Raw genomic sequence first — 20,641 nt, 5'->3', positions numbered from 1 at the left:
GATTTTCAGAACACAATAGATATTGGAATAAAAATGTGTTTTATTTACTATAGTCTACAGTAGACGGTGGCGGTTTCGTAAAATTAACAATGTTATTGCATTAGGTATGCATGGAACTCCTAGAAATCAAATACTTCGCAGACTAGACAAGAATACAGCTTAGTATTTCGAGTATAACTCCATCTAATATGATATGACATCAACTGAAAAGATGTCTCGAAGTTGTTTTGTTCCACTGGTAGCCACCAAAAGATACGCTCCTTCCACTGCTTGGCTGAAATTGTTGAACATAAAAGTGACGTCGGCCGTGAACCTTGACCCCGATTCCAACTTAGTGATTTCTGGTTCCTTTAGTTGTTCACATCCACGATACAGTTTGACAGTTGGACGAGGATTTCCAATGACTCGGATATTGATTCTAGGGTCAGAACTCGTTATCGAGTCATCAAACTGTCCACCAGACAGACCGGAACCGTCAACAAATGTTAACGAGTTTTCCATAAATGGCGATTCGTGAACGTGTTCCTTTACATACACACCTCGTGTCATAATTATTCCTTCAATAATTCTGCTATTTACTCCGACTTCAATGGTAAAAAGCAGCCTTCCTTCAGTCAGATCATAAGTAGTGTTTAGTATGGCTGTTGAAGATGAAAGAATATTACTAGTGGAAGGCGATGGCATCATGGCTGACAGCACCAATGCTTTTCGGTCTTCACGCATGACCCTTTGATTCAAACTACCTAATGCAAATCTTTGAACTCGATTAGGTGGGCTGAAAGAATAGTCTAGAGCTTCCAGCATGAGAGAGGTATGCCCAACTCGATAGCGTGTGTGATCTTCCGACGCCACTGACGCATTTAGATAGACAATATCGCCTTTGCTGTAGCTCATGCTGTCACCTGGTCGAATTGTTAGGTAGATCGGCTTAAATGTCTCATCTGCGAAGCTGTTCATAAGAATGTCGCCTCTGCGCAGTTGTAAGACCAATGAGAAATCGTCCAACGTGAAGGAAACCCAAAGGCGTATGTCTGGATCTTCAGTGAAGTGATCAGTTGGCATAATGAGTGAGGTTTCACCTTCCGAGTCCGAGTAATCATCAACTACTTTAAATCCATTCTCTGAAACGAAAATCATATTTGTTTTCCATAGTTAATATGCGAGTAAACATTTGTAATAAAACATCTTCAAATAAAGCATGGCTATATAGTGTCCCAACAATGTTATGACAGACCAGAGATACGGCATTGATTACGGTTTTGTCTTTCAGATCTCATGTCTCGTCTACTACAAACCTATTCGGTGTCACTGCATGCGACGCCTACTATAAACCTATTCGGTGTCACTGTGTGTCACGCCTACTATAAACCTATTCGGTGCCACTGTGTGTCTCGCCTACTATAAACCTATTCGGTGTCACTGTGTGTCGCGTACTGTAAACCTATTCGGTGTCACTGCGTGTCTCGCTTACTATAAACCTATTCGTTGCCACCGTGTGTCTCGCCTGCTATAAACCTATTCGTTGCCACTGCGTGTCTCGCCTACTATAAACCTATTCGGTGTCACTGTGTATCGCCTACTATAAACCTATTCGGTGTCACTGCGTGTCTCGCCTACTATAAACCTATTCGGTGTCACTGTGTGTATCGCCTACTATAAACCTATTCGGTGTCACTGTGTGTCTCGCCTACTATAAACCTATTCGGTGTCACTGTGTGTCTCGCCTACTATAAACCTATTCGGTGTCACTGTGTGTCTCGCCTACTATAAACATATTCGTTGCCACAGTGTGTCGCCTACTATAAACATATTCGGTGTCACTGTGTGTCTCGCCTACTATAAACATATTCATTGCCACAGTGTGTCGCCTACTATAAACCTATCCGGTGTCACTGTGTGTCTCGCCTACCATAAACCTATTCGGTGCCACTGCGTGTCTCGCCTACTATAAACCTATTCCGTGTCACTGTGTGTATCGCCTACTATAAACCTATTCGGTGTCACTTTGTGTATCGCCTACTATAAACCTATTCGGTGTCACTGTGTGTCGCCTACTATAAACCTATCCGGTGCCACTGCGTGTCTCGCCTACTATAAACCTATCCGGTGCCACTGCGTGTCTCGCCTACTATAAACCTATTCGGTGCCACTGTGTGTCTCGCCTACTATCCGGTGCCACTGTGTGTCTCGCCTACTATAAACCTATTCGGTGTCACTGTGTGTCTCGCCTACTATAAACCTATTCGGTGCCACTGTGTGTCTCGCCTACTATAAACCTATTCGGTGTCACTGTGTGTCGCGTACTGTAAACCTATTCGGTGTCACTGCGTGTCTCGCCTACTATAAACCTATTCGTTGCCACTGTGTGTCTCGCCTGCTATAAACCTATTCGTTGCCACTGCGTGTCTCGCCTACTATACACCTATTCGGTGCCACTGTGTGTTTCGCCTACTATAAACCTATTCGATGCCACTGTGTGTCTCGCCTACTATAAACCTATTCGGTGCCACTGTGTGTCTCGCCTACTATAAACCTATTCGGTGTCACTTTGTGTCTCGCCTACTATAAACCTATTCGGTGTCACTTTGTGTCTCGCCTACTATAAACCTATTAGGTGTCACTTTGTGTCTCGCCTACTATAAACCTATTCGGTGTCACTTTGTGTCTCGCCTACTATAAACTTGTTCGGTGCCACTGTGTGTCGCCTACTATAAACCTATCCGGTGTCACTGTGTGTCTCGCCTACTATAAACCTATTCGGTGTCACTTTGTGTCTCGCCTACTATAAACCTATTCGGTGTCACTGTGTGTCTCACCTGCTATAAACCTATCCGGTGCCACTGCGTGTCTCGCCTACTATAAACCTATTCGGTGTCACTTTGTGTCTCGCCTACTATAAACCTATTCGGTGTCACTTTGTGTCTCACCTACTATAAACCTATTCGGTGCCACTGCGTGTCTCATCTACTATAAACCTATTCGGTGCCACTGTGTGTCTCGCCTACTATAAACCTATTCGGTGCCACTGTGTGTCTCGCCTACTATAAACCTATTCGGTGCCACTGTGTGTCTCGCCTACTATAAACCTATTCGGTGTCACTGCGTGTCTCGCCTACTATAAACCTATCCGGTGTCACTGCGTGTCTCGCCTACTATAAACCTATTCGGTGCCACTGCGTGTCTCGCCTACTATAAACCTATTCGGTGCCACTGTGTGTCGCCTACTATAAACCTATTCGGTGCCACTGCGTGTCTCGCCTACTATAAACCTATTCGGTGTCACTGCGTGTCTCGCCTACTATAAACTTGTTCGGTGCCACTGTGTGTCGCCTACTATAAACCTATTCGGTGTCACTGTGTGTATCGCCTACTATAAACCTATTCGGTGTCACTGTGTGTCTCGCCTACTATAAACCTATTCGGTGTCACTGTGTGTCTCGCCTACTATAAACCTATTCGGTGTCACTGTGTGTCTCGCCTACTATAAACATATTCGTTGCCACAGTGTGTCGCCTACTATAAACATATTCGGTGTCACTGTGTGTCTCGCCTACTATAAACATATTCGTTGCCACAGTGTGTCGCCTACTATAAACCTATCCGGTGTCACTGTGTGTCTCGCCTACTATAAACATATTCATTGCCACAGTGTGTCGCCTACTATAAACCTATCCGGTGTCACTGTGTGTCTCGCCTACCATAAACCTATTCGGTGCCACTGCGTGTCTCGCCTACTATAAACCTATTCCGTGTCACTGTGTGTATCGCCTACTATAAACCTATTCGGTGTCACTTTGTGTCTCACCTACTATAAACTTATTCGGTGTCACTGTGTGTATCGCCTACTATAAACCTATTCGGTGTCACTGTGTGTCGCCTACTATAAACCTATCCGGTGCCACTGCGTGTCTCGCCTACTATAAACCTATCCGGTGCCACTGCGTGTCTCGCCTACTATAAACCTATTCGGTGCCACTGTGTGTCTCGCCTACTATCCGGTGCCACTGTGTGTCTCGCCTACTATAAACCTATTCGGTGCCACTGTGTGTCTCGCCTACTATAAACCTATTCGGTGTCACTGTGTGTCGCGTACTGTAAACCTATTCGGTGTCACTGCGTGTCTCGCCTACTATAAACCTATTCGTTGCCACTGTGTGTCTCGCCTGCTATAAACCTATTCGTTGCCACTGCGTGTCTCGCCTACTATACACCTATTCGGTGCCACTGTGTGTTTCGCCTACTATAAACCTATTCGATGCCACTGTGTGTCTCGCCTACTATAAACCTATTCGGTGCCACTGTGTGTCTCGCCTACTATAAACCTATTCGGTGTCACTTTGTGTCTCGCCTACTATAAACCTATTCGGTGTCACTTTGTGTCTCGCCTACTATAAACCTATTCGGTGTCACTTTGTGTCTCGCCTACTATAAACCTATTCGGTGTCACTTTGTGTCTCGCCTACTATAAACTTGTTCGGTGCCACTGTGTGTCGCCTACTATAAACCTATCCGGTGTCACTGTGTGTCTCGCCTACTATAAACCTATTCGGTGTCACTTTGTGTCTCGCCTACTATAAACCTATTCGGTGTCACTGTGTGTCTCACCTGCTATAAACCTATCCGGTGCCACTGCGTGTCTCGCCTACTATAAACCTATTCGGTGTCACTTTGTGTCTCGCCTACTATAAACCTATTCGGTGTCACTTTGTGTCTCACCTACTATAAACCTATTCGGTGCCACTGCGTGTCTCATCTACTATAAACCTATTCGGTGCCACTGTGTGTCTCGCCTACTATAAACCTATTCGGTGCCACTGTGTGTCTCGCCTACTATAAACCTATTCGGTGCCACTGTGTGTCTCGCCTACTATAAACCTATTCGGTGTCACTGCGTGTCTCGCCTACTATAAACCTATCCGGTGTCACTGCGTGTCTCGCCTACTATAAACCTATTCGGTGCCACTGCGTGTCTCGCCTACTATAAACCTATTCGGTGCCACTGTGTGTCGCCTACTATAAACCTATTCGGTGCCACTGCGTGTCTCGCCTACTATAAACCTATTCGGTGTCACTGCGTGTCTCGCCTACTATAAACTTGTTCGGTGCCACTGTGTGTCGCCTACTATAAACCTATTCGGTGTCACTGTGTGTATCGCCTACTATAAACCTATTCGGTGTCACTGTGTGTCTCGCCTACTATAAACCTATTCGGTGTCACTGTGTGTCTCGCCTACTATAAACCTATTCGGTGTCACTGTGTGTCTCGCCTACTATAAACATATTCGTTGCCACAGTGTGTCGCCTACTATAAACATATTCGGTGTCACTGTGTGTCTCGCCTACTATAAACATATTCGTTGCCACAGTGTGTCGCCTACTATAAACCTACCCGGTGTCACTGTGTGTCTCGCCTACCATAAACCTATTCGGTGCCACTGCGTGTCTCGCCTACTATAAACCTATTCCGTGTCACTGTGTGTATCGCCTACTATAAACCTATTCGGTGTCACTTTGTGTCTCACCTACTATAAACTTATTCGGTGTCACTGTGTGTATCGCCTACTATAAACCTATTCGGTGTCACTGTGTGTCGCCTACTATAAACCTATCCGGTGCCACTGCGTGTCTCGCCTACTATAAACCTATCCGGTGCCACTGCGTGTCTCGCCTACTATAAACCTATTCGGTGCCACTGTGTGTCTCGCCTACTATCCGGTGCCACAGTGTGTCTCGCCTACTATAAACCTATTCGGTGTCACTGTGTGTCTCGCCTACTATAAACCTATTCGGTGCCACTGTGTGTCTCGCCTACTATAAACCTATTCGGTGTCACTGTGTGTCGCGTACTGTAAACCTATTCGGTGTCACTGCGTGTCTCGCCTACTATAAACCTATTCGTTGCCACTGTGTGTCTCGCCTGCTATAAACCTATTCGTTGCCACTGCGTGTCTCGCCTACTATACACCTATTCGGTGCCACTGTGTGTTTCGCCTACTATAAACCTATTCGGTGCCACTGTGTGTCTCACCTACTATAAACCTATTCGGTGCCACTGTGTGTCTCGCCTACTATAAACCTATTCGGTGCCACTGCGTGTCTCATCTACTATAAACCTATTCGGTGCCACTGTGTGTCTCACCTACTATAAACCTATTCGGTGCCACTGTGTGTCTCGCCTACTATAAACCTATTCGGTGTCACTGCGTGTCTCGCCTACTATAAACCTATCCGGTGTCACTGCGTGTCTCGCCTACTATAAACCTATTCGGTGCCACTGCGTGTCTCGCCTACTATAAACCTATTCGGTGCCACTGTGTGTCGCCTACTATAAACCTATTCGGTGTCACTGTGTGTCTCGCCTACTATAAACCTATTCGGTGTCACTGCGTGTCTCGCCTACTATAAACTTGTTCGGTGCCACTGTGTGTCGCCTACTATAAACCTATTCGGTGCCACTGTGTGTCTCGCCTACTATAAACCTATTCGGTGCCACTGTGTGTCTCGCCTACTATAAACCTATTCGGTGCCACTGTGTGTCTCGCCTACTATAAACCTATTCGGTGTCACTTTGTGTCTCGCCTACTATAAACTTGTTCGGTGCCACTGTGTGTCGCCTACTATAAACCTATTCGGTGTCACTGCGTGTCTTGCCTACTCATGGGCGTACGATCCGGGGGGCAGGGGGGGGGCAATTGCCCCCCCCCCCCCCCCCCCCCCCCCACCCAAATTCGGGCAAAACAGTGGGGAAAATTCGGGCAGTTTTTATCTGGGTAAAATTTCGGGCAAATCAACCCCTCCAGACCCCCTAAATCAAAGAGTCCCCATACGCCCATGTGCCTACTATAAACCTAGCCGGTGTCACTGTGTGTCTCGCCTACTATAAACCTATTCGGTGTCACTGCGTGTCTTGCCTATTATAAACCTATTCGGTGTCACAGATAATTTTGAAAACAACTTTTTAAAATGCAATTAAAAACAAATAGAATTAAAAAAATTATTTAATTTTGTTTCACTTGCAACTATAAACCGAGTTTTATTGATCTATGGTTTGTGATAAATGTAGTTATACGCGCCACGTTAACGTCGAGTTAAAGGCAAACGGTGACGCCGCCGCCGTCGGAAACTAATACTTGTATCTTATTTCACCCTTTTACTGCAAAAAGGCGAGAAGAAAAAACTCTGGATCTAGATTTTTGGTTCATATGGCTTTGTCCACACCATGTTATTGGCAAACTGTAAACAAACAAAAACACTGAAATGTTTTATATATCGACGCACCATACTCAACACATTTTTATTTATATGGTGTCGGACATGTCGTTATGGGTGTATACTACCAAATTAAATACCATAGACGACACTAGTAACATATGTGGCTAAAACTCCTAACTGCAGCGTATCAATCGACATAAACGCTACGGATATAAATACTACTACCCCTCACCCTTAAAGTGGATCAGAAAAACCTGGGGGTCAAGCTGCTCATTTCTGAGATAACGGGTAGAGTCTAATTCAGCACAAAATGCGAGTACTCTTTTTTTTACAGGTACCCCATACATGTTTCAAGCACAAGGCTACTTGACACAGTGGTACTAGATGAAATACAACTGCATAAATTTTTTGCCCAGATGAAACTGGGGTTTTTTTTACAACCAACACACATTTATCACAAATCACAGGACTTGTGGTGTTCACTTCTCAATCAAACGTTGCACCTCGAACTTTGACCCAGCCGGAAGTTATTTGGTTTAGTACTACCTTAAGGACCACACAGAGAATTAGACAAGAAACCAACTAATGCCACGTCATGAGATCTTTTTACGCACTATCCCACATACAGGACAGTACATGTTATGGCCTTTGTATCAGTTGTGGAACATTGGCTGGCAGTGGCCTGGAATCTTACACAAAAATATATTTTGAACTTTTATTTAGATATCGTTTGGAACGTGGATTTGAAGTTTTAAAAAAAAAACCCCAAAAACCAACAACAAAAACCACCCAGAAAACCAAATCCCAACCCCCCCCCCCAACCCCCCCCCCCCCCCCCCCCCCCCCCCCAAAAAAAAACAACAAAAAAAAAACAACAAACCCACAAAAACAACAACAATTAAAACAGAAGATAATTATGTTTAATCTCTTGACGACACACTAGTTTTCATGTCGGAATAACAACAAAACATTTAAAATAGTTTGTGAAGCACTTATTTCTGAGGGAAAGCTAGGGAAAGGCGGGAAGAATGCTGTTTGACATATATGCACTACTATATTTGGCAGCGGTAAAACGACAGTGGCATGACGTCACTAATGATAGGTTTAGTGCTGAAACGTACACAGTGACGTAACAAAATATAGTCTTGTGATTAAAATTTGACCAATTAAGATTATAAGAAGCGATATCTCCTAGGAGAATATCACAGGAGATATTGCAAATTATAGTGCCAGCAATATCTCCTACAAAAGCCTTTATTAATGGATGATAAATATTACTATCAAAGAAGCAAATTAAAAATACAAACATAATGTTGGTCAGTTAGGTCACGGTGCAGTGAGAGTGAAAAGTGGTTTGGGATATGGAAACCTCTATGGGGACAGAAAGGTATAATATGGCCATATTTTTTGCATTACGTAATTGTTGAACCGCCACCTAGTTTTTTTTTTTTCGAGAAGTCACAATTGTTAACAGATCGTACAGTACAACCGTATAGGCTAAAGACAAACAATGCTGAAAAGCAAGTGGGTTTTTTTTTTTTTTACTTTAAGTAATTTTCAAGTGGCAATGGAATTACGCTGACGTGAATAATTACTAGTTTGTTTTTGTTTTCTGTTTGTTTAAAAAAGAGAATAGAGAGAAATAAACTACAACTAGTATTCTACAACTGATCTAAATCATACGTTTATATAAACCTATAATGTATGATGCTGATCAATCAAAATGACTAAAACAAACTAATTACGGACAAGATTGATTTTTTAAATTAATATGTAGGTGAAAAGAATAACATGTAGTTTTATGCTAGGTTAAGACTGTCAACAGTTACGACGAAGTTGTAACTTGTCCAACTCCCGACTTACGACGGGTGTGCTCAGATTAACAACTAATGGGTTATACGACGAGCTACTGGACAATTAGTCCACGAGCCGATACCCCAAATTTGACCAATTGGTACCATCCGAGAGCACCAAACTTAACTATACTTTTTTGATAGGTGTATGTATCGGGATCTCAAAACAGCATGATGGACTTTTCTGCAGAGTAGCTTAAGGTCACAAAATGAGTTTTAGTAGAGAGGGGTATTTTTGTAAACTTTTAATAACGTTTCTCTGTATTAATCTGTATGTCAATATATAGATAGATTTAATCACACAAACTGAAATGCACTTGTCAACATTCACCAGGATTTACTTTTGAACAATCTTCAGCTAATTATGGCATTGCAACATCATTGCAATCCAAGATGGCCGCCAATATATAACAAATCGTAATTTATAACAAGGAAATAATACTTTATCGCATTTGACATCAACTGGGAAAATAGTATTATATTATTGAATAAATTTAAACCTCTTGCTAACTGACATATTGCATTTCAGTCCAAGATGGTCATGAAAATGGCCGCCAAGAGTAAGAAGTGGTCATATCTTACATTCTACCTATATTCACCAATGAATAATTCATACCTAAAATAAAGGGATGTTTTATATGTATATGGATATACATTGTTATTACTGCATGAATCCAAGTTTCCAAAATGGTTGCAAAAACAAAGAAACGACCACGGTATTTTTAAGTATCACCTAAAACAATCATTTTGAAACCAACTGCTACGTTTTAAGGGTAAACCAATCCTTTTCCCAAAACCATCTACATATAAGTTGCTTGACATGGATCAAATAGTTCACAATACCAACATTGCTGTGATAAATGGGCATATGAACGCAAGTCATCAGTTACTAGTGTTTATACGAAGGGTGGCCGAAAAGTTCTAGTATTAATTACGAATGATTTATTGTATACTCATAACAGTTTGCATGTATTAAATACAATATATTTTATGCACATATGCTGCATTTAAACCAAATACATAATCTTTGGTATCAACTTTAAGGGATGATGATCCTTCCTTTGTCACTGTTAACAGTTAAGAGGTGGACAGCTGAGTTCAAGAGCAGAAGAGAGCATCGAAAATGATTCAAGACCAGGACATTCTTCAATTCACACTATCAAAGAAAATGTGTATAAAATACAAGGATGATTGACGACTCACCACACATCACAGCCAATACAGTAGGCATTTCTCATGAGAAAGTTAAGAAATAAATTATGTATAACAAAGGTTTTAGGACGCTTGGTTCCAATACACCTATATACATGTTGTTGCCATGACTACATTGTATGACTGTGGCTTTGAACTTATTAATCGTCCTCCGTATTCACCAGATTTGGCACCTCCAGATTTCTACCTCTTCCCAAACTTGAAGAAAAACTGGTAAGCATTATGCAAATGATGATGAGGATGATCTTTTAATCTACCAGGAGGAACCCTTCAACACTAGTGTGATCCAGGCACTCACGCATCGTCTGTAACAGTGTGTAGACCGCGGAGGGGATTGTGTGGAAAAATAATAACAACAAAGTCCGTCAGCGTAATTTATCATAGTTAGGCTCATAACTTTTCAGCCATCCCTGATAGTTTTATCATTCCCATTTTCTATCTCTATATAATTGATATATGCTTTATCCTTGCAATTAGTCGACTAAGACAATTTATCTAACAAAATGTGTATTCGTGTGACGCCAACATTTCTCATCATAACATGGCAATTACTAGTATACTAGTACGCTTCAGCTATACCTGAAAATGATCGGCCATAACCAAATGAACTTAGTGGCTAATTAATAACATGATTAAAAGGATTGCTGCGGTTGTTTTATCATTTGTACCATGACAGTTACATTTTTCATTCAAAATTTGGTATTGTTTTATTGAAAGCTACACCGGATTAGTTGCATAATTTCAGAGATGCTTCTGATTTCTGACCAAATAATAGAGCTACTAGCAAGAACTGCAATGTGCAATGGGGAAACAACAATGGAAAAGGTTGCTTCTCATTTGATGATCCGTGCCCTTCCAGGCGGTAATACTGCTGCTGTATTATAAAAGGGTTACGAAAACAAGAGTTATCAAGATTCTGCCTGAAACATTTAAACCTGGGGACATACATTCTGATATGGATGCCACCAGAAAGGCTACATTTTGATAGTACAGACGTTCCTTGGTGAAAATATGAAGGTTTAGATCATTTCCCACCAGTAACTATTCCACATGGAGTGAAACCATGCACCCTCTGAAATTGTCCGATTCAATGCAGGTCTATAACCACACTTCGCCCACTGGGTAATGTTGCTGTTCAAGGTGATGTATTTTATGTTTATGCATTGTTGGATCATGTATATTCAAAATCAATCATTTTTACTAGGCCGCAATCAGTTTGTTGATATTTAATATGGCAACTCCTTTTGGTAATATGCGTATAACGGAATAACATATACTAGACATTACAATGGTACGGCGAGAAAACATTATGTCGGACGAGTTTGTCGAGACAAATTGTCCTAGTCATTCAAATGTAGTGATGAAGTATATATATGTGTGTGTGTGTGTGCGTGTGTGTGTGTGTGTGTGTGTGTGCGTGCGCACGCACCTGTATATATGTATGTATGTATATATGTATCCATTATCAAGAGACAGAAAATGGGAATGCTAAAAACTTATACCACAGTATTTACCAAAACAGCCAGATTGGCATTATAGACTTAGTCTATATGATGTAACATTTCTTCTAGATAGTTTAAAAATAGATTGGTCGGCATAAGAATTATTATTTTAGATGACATTTTAGTTAACTTTACTTGTAGTTATACATGTAATTTTAATGGATTGAACACCCTCAAAACATAACAATTGGATTCGAAAAGATTGCTTCAGGTGATACATATAACACTTTTTTTTGGCAGCCATAATGTTAAACATCTTGAATTCTGGAAAAGATAAAATTTCTCAGTAGAAAATTAATGCAAGAACTGAATTTCCTGCCCACTATAAAACCCTGTATTTGAAGTAAAAAATATTGTTTGGGGTAAAATAGAATTAAGGTATAGCCACTTCTTACTCCCAACGACCATTTTAGGGGCCATCTAAACAATTATAACAGTTTTGTTTGGTTCCCTCGGATGGTATCAATTTTTGGTCTGGCTCATGAACTAAGTCGTAAAGTCGTGACAGTAGAAAGTTGGCCAATTTTGTGCTGGCAGTTGGTAGTCTGAAACTAGCATAAAACGCCGACCTACTCAACCTAATCTTGCTGTATGCCTCAGATGGCAGGCCAAATTGAGGGATGATATTGGCCGATTAAAGATCCGGAGTCGTACTCATTGTTTGTCCTATGGTCTACATTTAGAATAGCCTCGTGCACGTTCCCGGGGGCAGGGCTGAAGCGAGGAGGGGTGCGCCTAAAGTTGTCCAGCTGGATACCATGTTATTGTGAGATTAGTGTTTATTACTTGTTCCATTTTATCCGTGCTATTTTTTCTCTTTCTTTTGTGGAACACCAATTGTTTTTATTAGCATAAAACAGTTTGTGAAAATCATCGTGGTAATATGCCTGTTGGATGTGATACGGTAACAACAATAGGAACAGTAGACGAATATTAAGCCTGGAGTTACTCTAAGATAAGCGAGTTCCACTGCTGGGTTACCTGTATACTGTTTCCAGCCCATATTCCAGTACACCCGGGGTCTGCTGCGAGCCGCGTACTTCACTGACACTTGTCGCACGTTGTCCTTCACCATGATGAAAACTGACTTGGCTGTCACGTAGTCTTCGTCCTCGGCAGTTTGACACGTTGTCGTCTAGAGCAGCAACAGCAAAATATTACACTTTATTATATACATAGCTACGAAATATATAGATCTGCAGAAATTATCAATGTGATATTCGGTGAAAAGTTGTATTTTTACTATATTTTAGTTACAGTGAAAATATAGAAATCATATTTATTTTTGTGAACAAGTTCATGATTCAATTATCTCCCTAGAAAATTATTACAATCTAATTATTGAAGTCAATGTCGCTTCATCAGGGTTTTTGGGTTTTTTTTTTTAATTTGATGATTACCAGTGCATCTGGTTGTTTTTTTAAAGAGAATTAAAAATATGATTTAAACAATTGTACCAATAAAATAATTGCATGTAAACTGCAAAGTTGGTAAAATATTTTAAACTGATTGAGTATAAAGCCAAATAATAGTGATACAATATCCTGTCAAAAATGAAGAAAGCTGTATATAATAAATACCAGTAGACCATTGCATGGTATGTTTTTCGAATACACTTATGTCATCTCGTGATGTGTAAAAACCATATTTTCACTCATTGCTTCGCAATTCATAAAATTACACCTTATTTCACTTGGCGTCTTGAATAGATTTATAGTGGTGGCTTTGTAAGACTTCAAAATGACCTTGTTATTCATCAGAAAAAAAATGGAACCATATCTTTTTCTCAATCTGTATACATTAGCGATTACAAATATCATTGGTTCCAAAAATTAACATTAAATTCCCACGGGACCTATTTTAGCTACATATGCCCTACACTAACTGTCGAACTTTCCTCCACCGATCCCTGGAAATGTGTTATAGGGATATAAATATGTTTTGAAGATATGAGACGACCCTTCAACCAAGACAGTTACATTTGTTCAATCAAGTAAAGTCCCAGTTGGGCTGGCGTCCCGCTAATCGAAAAAAAATACAGTTGGCCATTGTGTTTGTAGTTGACCAAGATCACTGGTACCCCCAAACGAAACCCCAAACTTGTACTAATACTATAGGAACATATAAAAGCGTACTATTTATTATATAACATAACTATAGCACGCTCAGCGTTATTAGCTAGGGGTACCTGTGGTCAAATTATGCAAAATGCCGGAAACATATCTTAGACGTGACGTCAACAGTGCTTTGTCATGACGTCGACAATGCTTTGACGTATTATTTAATATGCTTATCGATGCGAAAGCGATGCTACGTACTTAAGAAAAGTGCGAACAAAATCGCTCTTTGACATTTATAATCATATTTATTTTAAATGTGTCTAAATTTAAAATGTGCATGGATCTAGTATCACCTACTGGCGACTGCTAATAGCTATACTGTGCTGTTCTGTAGCAATATTTTCAACAAGTGTTGTCAACATTCCGAGTGGATATATATATATAGAGAATAGAGGTAAGAGTATTTACTTCAGGCCCGCACCCGAGGCTTGGGGTGGGTTGGGGCTGGGGGATGCGGTTTGGGTGCGTACCCACACGCACGGAACCGCGAGGTCCACATTTTGAAGAGTTGTTTTTGTATAGTTGTTTTTCGTTGTTTTTTGTTGTGTTTTGTTTGTTTCGTTTTGTTGTGTTATTATTTTATTATTTTTATTTTTTTACTAGTACTTAATCCTGATTTTCAGTCTAATAGGAATTTGTGTGGAAATTAATTTTATTTAAAAAATAATAATCGGCCAGAAATCGAAAGAAGCCCAGATTGACATGTACAAGTTGTGTAACAGTGCGAGTGCAGCCTAGGTCACATAGATTGGTCTAAAGCAAACAGTAATAAGAGCATTAGATGCTTCGTTATAAATGTCTCGTTATTTTTAAACACTGATTTATTTCAGCAGTTGTGCGTGTGTGACCTACACCACATTCTTAACATTAATTGTTCCAAAATATTGGATCGAAGTGTTTAAAAATAATAGTCCTTGAAACTGTTTTAACACACGTATGTGTGCGTTAACGTCGAAACATTAAGCCATCCGCTTTTTCGTAGGTTGAAATAGTTTATTTTGTTTAACGACACTATAAGAGCACATTGATTTATTAATCATCGGCTATTGGATGTCAAGCATTTGGTAATTTTAACATATAGTCTAAGTCGTAATCGTAATGGCATTCTAAAAAATAATCGTAATCGTAATGGATTAGGTCAACTTTTGTCAGGTAATCGCCCTATCTCTGAGTCTAAGTCACAGACAGGACAGCACTGGTTGGAACGAGAAATAGCCTAATGGGCCCTCTTTACCACTGGGCTACGTCCCCCTCCTTCGCAGGTCGATTGCCTTTGAGTGCCTAGCGCCGTTTGCGTGCACCTATTGGAGATCCAGCATGACACAAGATCGCTTATCTGCGCTTATTCATCGGGCTACCAGGGGCCCAGTGGCAATGTGCCCACTTGATGCGCGGTCAGTCTAGGATCGATCCCCGTCGGTGTGCCCATTGGGCTATTTCTCGCTCCAGCCAATGCACCACGACTAGTATATCAAAGGCCGTGGTATGTGTTATACTGTCTGTGGGATAGTGCATATAAAAGATCCCTTGCTGTTAATCGAAAAGAGTAGCCCAAAAAATGGCGACAGCGGGTTTCCTCCCTCAATATCTGTGTGGTCCTTAACCATATGTCCGACGCCATATAAAAAAGGATGATCGGACAACGACGACCATACAGTGCCAGCAAGATGTTTGTCAGTCATCGAGTAAAAAGCTTTGGCGCTTTACTTCGCTCAACAGCATATTCGCTGAAGAGCAGAATCGAAACAACTTCAAACGACCTACTTGCCCACCTGCGGTGTACAACTGTGTACGTCAAATCTGTATGTGTAAATCGCTGACACAAGCTGCTGTATATTATGCAATCAGTTTTGTATGTGATGTTTATATATGTTCTATGGATCTCTGATCTGAAATAAAAAATCTATTATTATTATAACTGTAAATAAAATGTGTTGAGTACGTCGTTATTACTTTACTCGATTTACTCGATTTAGTGAACTAATGAACAATATAAGAATAAATACACAAAACAAATGAGCAAAATTCATACATTTTATTATTAGTGTTTTTAAACGACCACGACTTCTATACTTTTAAATACTGTGCTAGCTTTCTTAGAACAAAGAAGGCACTATTAAAAAATAAAAGTATTCTGATATTTAACCAATGTCTACATAATGTATTATAATGTCATACACGATTTACGCTGTCGTTGGCGAAATTGCTAAATGTGAATTAATGTTGTATTCAACAAATATATCTTTCAATTGTCGACAGTTTCCGGTAAACATCGGACATCGGCGGAAAAAACAACCCACCAAGACTGGCACGTTTAACTTAGTCAATAAGGGGAGCGCGGTAGTTGCGTATTGTGGTTTATGACGGCAAACAAATTCATTACGTCGTACGTATGGTTTGGTGGCTGGTGTCCTTTAATTTGCCAAGAATCAAATTCGAAAATCGTACATTGTTTATAGATCTGTTTATTTTGTCAGCACATTTGTTTTGTTGGCAAATTGAAAATGGCACTTGGCTCTAGTTTTCTGTCCACATTCACTAGTTGGTTTTGAATGAATGAATGAATATGTAAATTTAATGACACCCCACCACAAAAAAAAAAAAAAAAAAAAAAAAAATGTTACGCAGTTTAAACCATCCATGTATATTGTGCACGATATATTACACTTTGATATGATGTTTAGTATTTATATGTATAAAACAAGCCTGTAGTAATCGGGGGCTCCGGGCGGAGGACGAAAATGTACGGATTTTCTTTGTCCTACTCTGTATAAATACAGATACAGACCTCGCCATGAAAATAACCGAGGAGGTGGTTTAACTGATCCCCTAGCTTAGATGTCTTTGTAGCGATAACACCATATTGATAAGAGGAGATAAACGTTACTCTCAACTAATGAGTGATGGAGCGAGAGTTAGCTCCCCTAAATGGCGAAGTCTGAATATAAAATCTGACTTGTACCCTATAATGTGTAAAACAGCGCACCTTTTTTCTTTGGCATATTAATTGCTCCATTCAAAATTCCATAGCACCCCCCTTCCCCCCGCCTGCTACCAGTGCAGGCGGTCCCTCCTCTCCCCCCCCCCCCCCCCCCACCTTTCCTGTCATGGACAGGCGTGCGTTACAACAGCTTGTTCTGAATGTAAAACCCTATGACCTGACCTGACCTGACCTGACACTAGAAATTGTCCCCTCACTACAGACTGTGTTCTCTCCACTAGAAATTGTCCCCTCACTACAGACTGTGTCCTCTCCACTAGAAATTGTCCCCTCACTACAGACTGTGTTCTCTCCCCTCACTACACTCTCAGAAATTGTCCTCTCATTAAAGCCGGTGTCCTCTCCACTAGAAATTGTTTCCTCACTACAGACTGTGTCCTCTCCACTAGAACTTGTCCCCTCACTACAGACTGTATACTCCACTAGAAAGTGTGCCCACTCCCCCCCCCCCCACTACAGATTGTATCCTTTCCACTAGAAATTGTGCCCCACTCACTACAGACTGTCCTCTCCACTAGAAATTGTGCCCCACTCACTACAGACTGTCCTCTCCACTAGAAAGTGTGTCGCGTCACTACAGACTGTGTCCTCTCCACTAGAAAGTGTGTCGCGTCACTACAGACTGTGTCCTCTCCACTAGAAAGTGTGTCGCCTCACTACAGACTGTGTCCTCTCCACTAGAAAGTGTGTCCCCTCACTACAGACTGTGTCCTCTCCACTAGAAAGTGTGTCCCCTCACTACAGACTGTACTCTCCACTAGAAATTGTTCCCCCTCACTATAGACTGTGTCCTCTTTACTAGAAATTGTGTCCCCCACCCCTTCCTACAGACTGTGTCCTTTCCACTAGAAAATGTGCCCCCTTCCTACAGACTGTGTCCTCTCCACTAGAAATTGTGTCCTCTCATTAAAGCCGGTGTCCTCTCCACTAGAAATTGTTCCCTCACTACAGACTGTGTCCTCTCCACTAGAAATTGTCCCCTCACTACAGACTATGTACTCCACTAGAAATTGTGCCCACTGCCCCCCTCCCCCCCTCACTACAGTCTGTATCCTCTCCACTAGAAATTGTGCCTCACTCACTACAGACTGTATCCTCTTCACTAGAAATTGTGCCCCACTCACTACAGACTGTCCTCTCCGCTAGAAAGTGTGTCTCGTCACTACAGACTGTGTCCTCTCCACTAGAAAGTGTGTGGCCTCACTACAGACTGTGTACTCTCCACTAGAAAGTGTGTCCCCTCACTAGAGACTGTGTACTCTCCACTAGAAAGTGTGTCGCCTGACTACAGACTGTGTCCTCTCCACTAGAAAGTGTGTCGCCACACTACAGACTGTGTCCTCTCCACTAGAAAGTGTGTCGCCTCACTACAGACTGCGTCCTCTCCACTAGAAAGTGTGTCGCCTCACTACAGACTGTGTCCTCTCCACTAGACATTATTCCCCCTCACTACAGACTGTGTCCTCTTCACTAGAAATTGTGTCCCCCACCCCTTCCTACAGACTGTGTCCTTTCCACTAGAAATTGTGTCCTCCACCCCTTCCTACAGACTGTGTCCTTTCCACTAGAAAATGTTCCCCCTCCCTACAGAATGTGTCCTCTCCACTAGAAATTGTGTCCTCCCACTACAGACTGTGTCCTCTCCACTAGAAATTGTGCCCTCCCACTACACGCAATGTCATTTACACTAGAAAGTGTATATCGTTCCCCCTGTTGGATTGGGGGTGGGGGTGGGGGGTGGGGGTGGGGGGGGGGGTTTGTTGTTGGGTTGGGGTTTTTGTTGTTGTTGTTGTTTTTATTTAGGTGTGGGTTGCATAAAAAAAAAAAGCACTCGTACATTGCCGCTATATAATTAAAAATAGAAAACACTCTCAATGCCATTTATAACTAGTTTTTGACATGTTAAAATATTTATATTATTTATTTTTGCGGAAGAAAAAGATAAAAAAGGGAATAACTATACTTTAAAAAGTGAACAGTCTATTGTAGAAGACAACAATATTTGTGAATCTTCAACTCCGATTTATTTATACCAGCTTCTTTTTTATTAATAAATTGTCTTATTAATAAGAAAGAAAGAGGTGTTTCTAGTCTTGGGGAAATTACAAATATGGTCGTAATTATAAACATTTTGAGATTATTTCTTTGTGTTGTTTACATAATAATATGCCAAAACTGTTTCCAAAATACATGATTTGTGGTACTGTTTTGACAATTTCACATCTATACAAACTACATTAAGTTGTTTGACAAGTCCATGGATATTCGCAAGTGAAGCCCAGTGCATGAACACCGAGCTTCATACACAGAGAAACATTTGCACTCCTGGCCATAAAACAAACAAATGTAATTTTAGAAATAACTCCTCAATTATCACTAAGCTCAAGAATTTATTTCAAATGCCTAATAATTAGCCTTCTAAGAAAAACAACAAAAGCAGTGTCCGTTCCCTTAAATAATGGTATTTGAAACTGTCTTTATCAACCTAAAGTCGTCTTTTGGGAACACCTCCGCTCGATTCAAAGCGAGGTGGGTATTAGCTGGACACTGTTAGTAAAGGACAAAATGCACCATTAGCATATGATCTACATGCGGTAATCAAAACAAATCACTGAAACGTCACTCAAATATATTAGTAATATGTCAGTAACAAGAGGGTACCTGTAACGAAGACAACATGGCTACCAGGAGCACCCAAAATCCGACGAGAAACATGATGTCCGTTTTCCACGTGACTGCAGTCAGAACAGCTTATCATCTGCTGGTGAAATGCAAGAGCAGAATGAATGACAATAAAACGGAAGCTCTCGACATAATGTCAGTTTAAATGAGTCGTAATTTTCGAAGGCCATCGCTAACAGCACTGAATTGAACAGTGTGTGGAATGCATGAACAGTTATTTGACAAGTAATGTGATAATTTCTAAATATGCCTTGTTACAAGCATTAAGGCCCATCTTTTGTAAATTATATAGATTCACAACTAGCAGAATATGAAAGGTCACATATTAACGTAGGAAAACCGAAGTTTGTGAGCATTAATTTTGTTATTTATTTCGTATTAAGCAGTAAAACAGACAAAACAAATTTAGAAGTAAATTTTAATGGCAATAAAGTGTGTGCTCATGGTTTAGATATTATTATTATCATCATCATCATCATCATGTTCAACATCACCATTATCATCAACATCATCATCATCATCATCATCATTATTATCATTAGTAGTAGTTGTAGTAGTAGTAGTAGTAGTAGTAGTAGTATCATTATCATCATCATCATCATCATCATCATCATTATTATTATTATTATTATTATTACTGTGAAATTTATCTTCCAATATGTTTTAGTGAAAACAGGTCTGTAAAATGAATTACAAAACTACGATATTTACTGACTAGGGATGCAATGTCGGTTATGTCTCTTGTCTCAACTCATGCATTGTTACCATTGATACAATTCCCATCGTTGATGTCTTGATGACATTAAAAAGTTCTAATTAGATTTATATCATTTTGTTAAATTGGTGTATTTGAGTTTGAATTATTAAAATACAGTTTAAATGAAATTTGTAGTAAATATTTATAATTAAAGGGACTACCCTGAGTTTGCTGTCATGGTAACGTGGACGGACGGACGTAGCCTTTTTGATGACTAAACTTACATATTAGTAATACGTTTTAGTTTAGAACATCAGTGTCGGTATAAACAACGTGTTTGTTGTCGTCCTAATGTTTCTAGC

At 40.6% G+C, this 20,641-nt stretch overlaps 1 protein-coding gene across 2 annotated transcripts; it reads right to left on the bottom strand.

The window, feature by feature from the left end:
- Positions 1 to 20: 20 nt before the first annotated feature.
- LOC121384091 lies at positions 21 to 19,672 on the bottom strand. Of its 2 annotated transcripts, none has more exons than XM_041514318.1 (3): positions 19,562 to 19,672; positions 12,761 to 12,914; positions 21 to 1,121 (listed from the first exon to the last, which is right to left on the bottom strand). In XM_041514318.1, the coding sequence occupies exons 1-3, from the start codon at positions 19,613 to 19,615 to the stop codon at positions 184 to 186; spliced, it is 1,146 nt and encodes a 381-aa protein (XP_041370252.1). In that variant the 5' UTR covers positions 19,616 to 19,672; the 3' UTR covers positions 21 to 183. The 2 variants fall into 2 exon arrangements, with proteins under 2 accessions (XP_041370252.1, XP_041370253.1); XM_041514319.1 differs by lacking the exon at positions 19,562 to 19,672 and adding an exon at positions 13,968 to 14,026.
- Between the last annotated feature and the right edge of the window lie 969 nt (positions 19,673 to 20,641).

The sequence above is a fragment of the Gigantopelta aegis genome, chromosome 10, assembly GCF_016097555.1.
Source record: "Gigantopelta aegis isolate Gae_Host chromosome 10, Gae_host_genome, whole genome shotgun sequence".
NCBI classification, from domain to species: Eukaryota; Metazoa; Mollusca; class Gastropoda; order Neomphalida; family Peltospiridae; genus Gigantopelta; species Gigantopelta aegis.
This window is presented reverse-complemented; position numbering and strand designations above follow the sequence as displayed.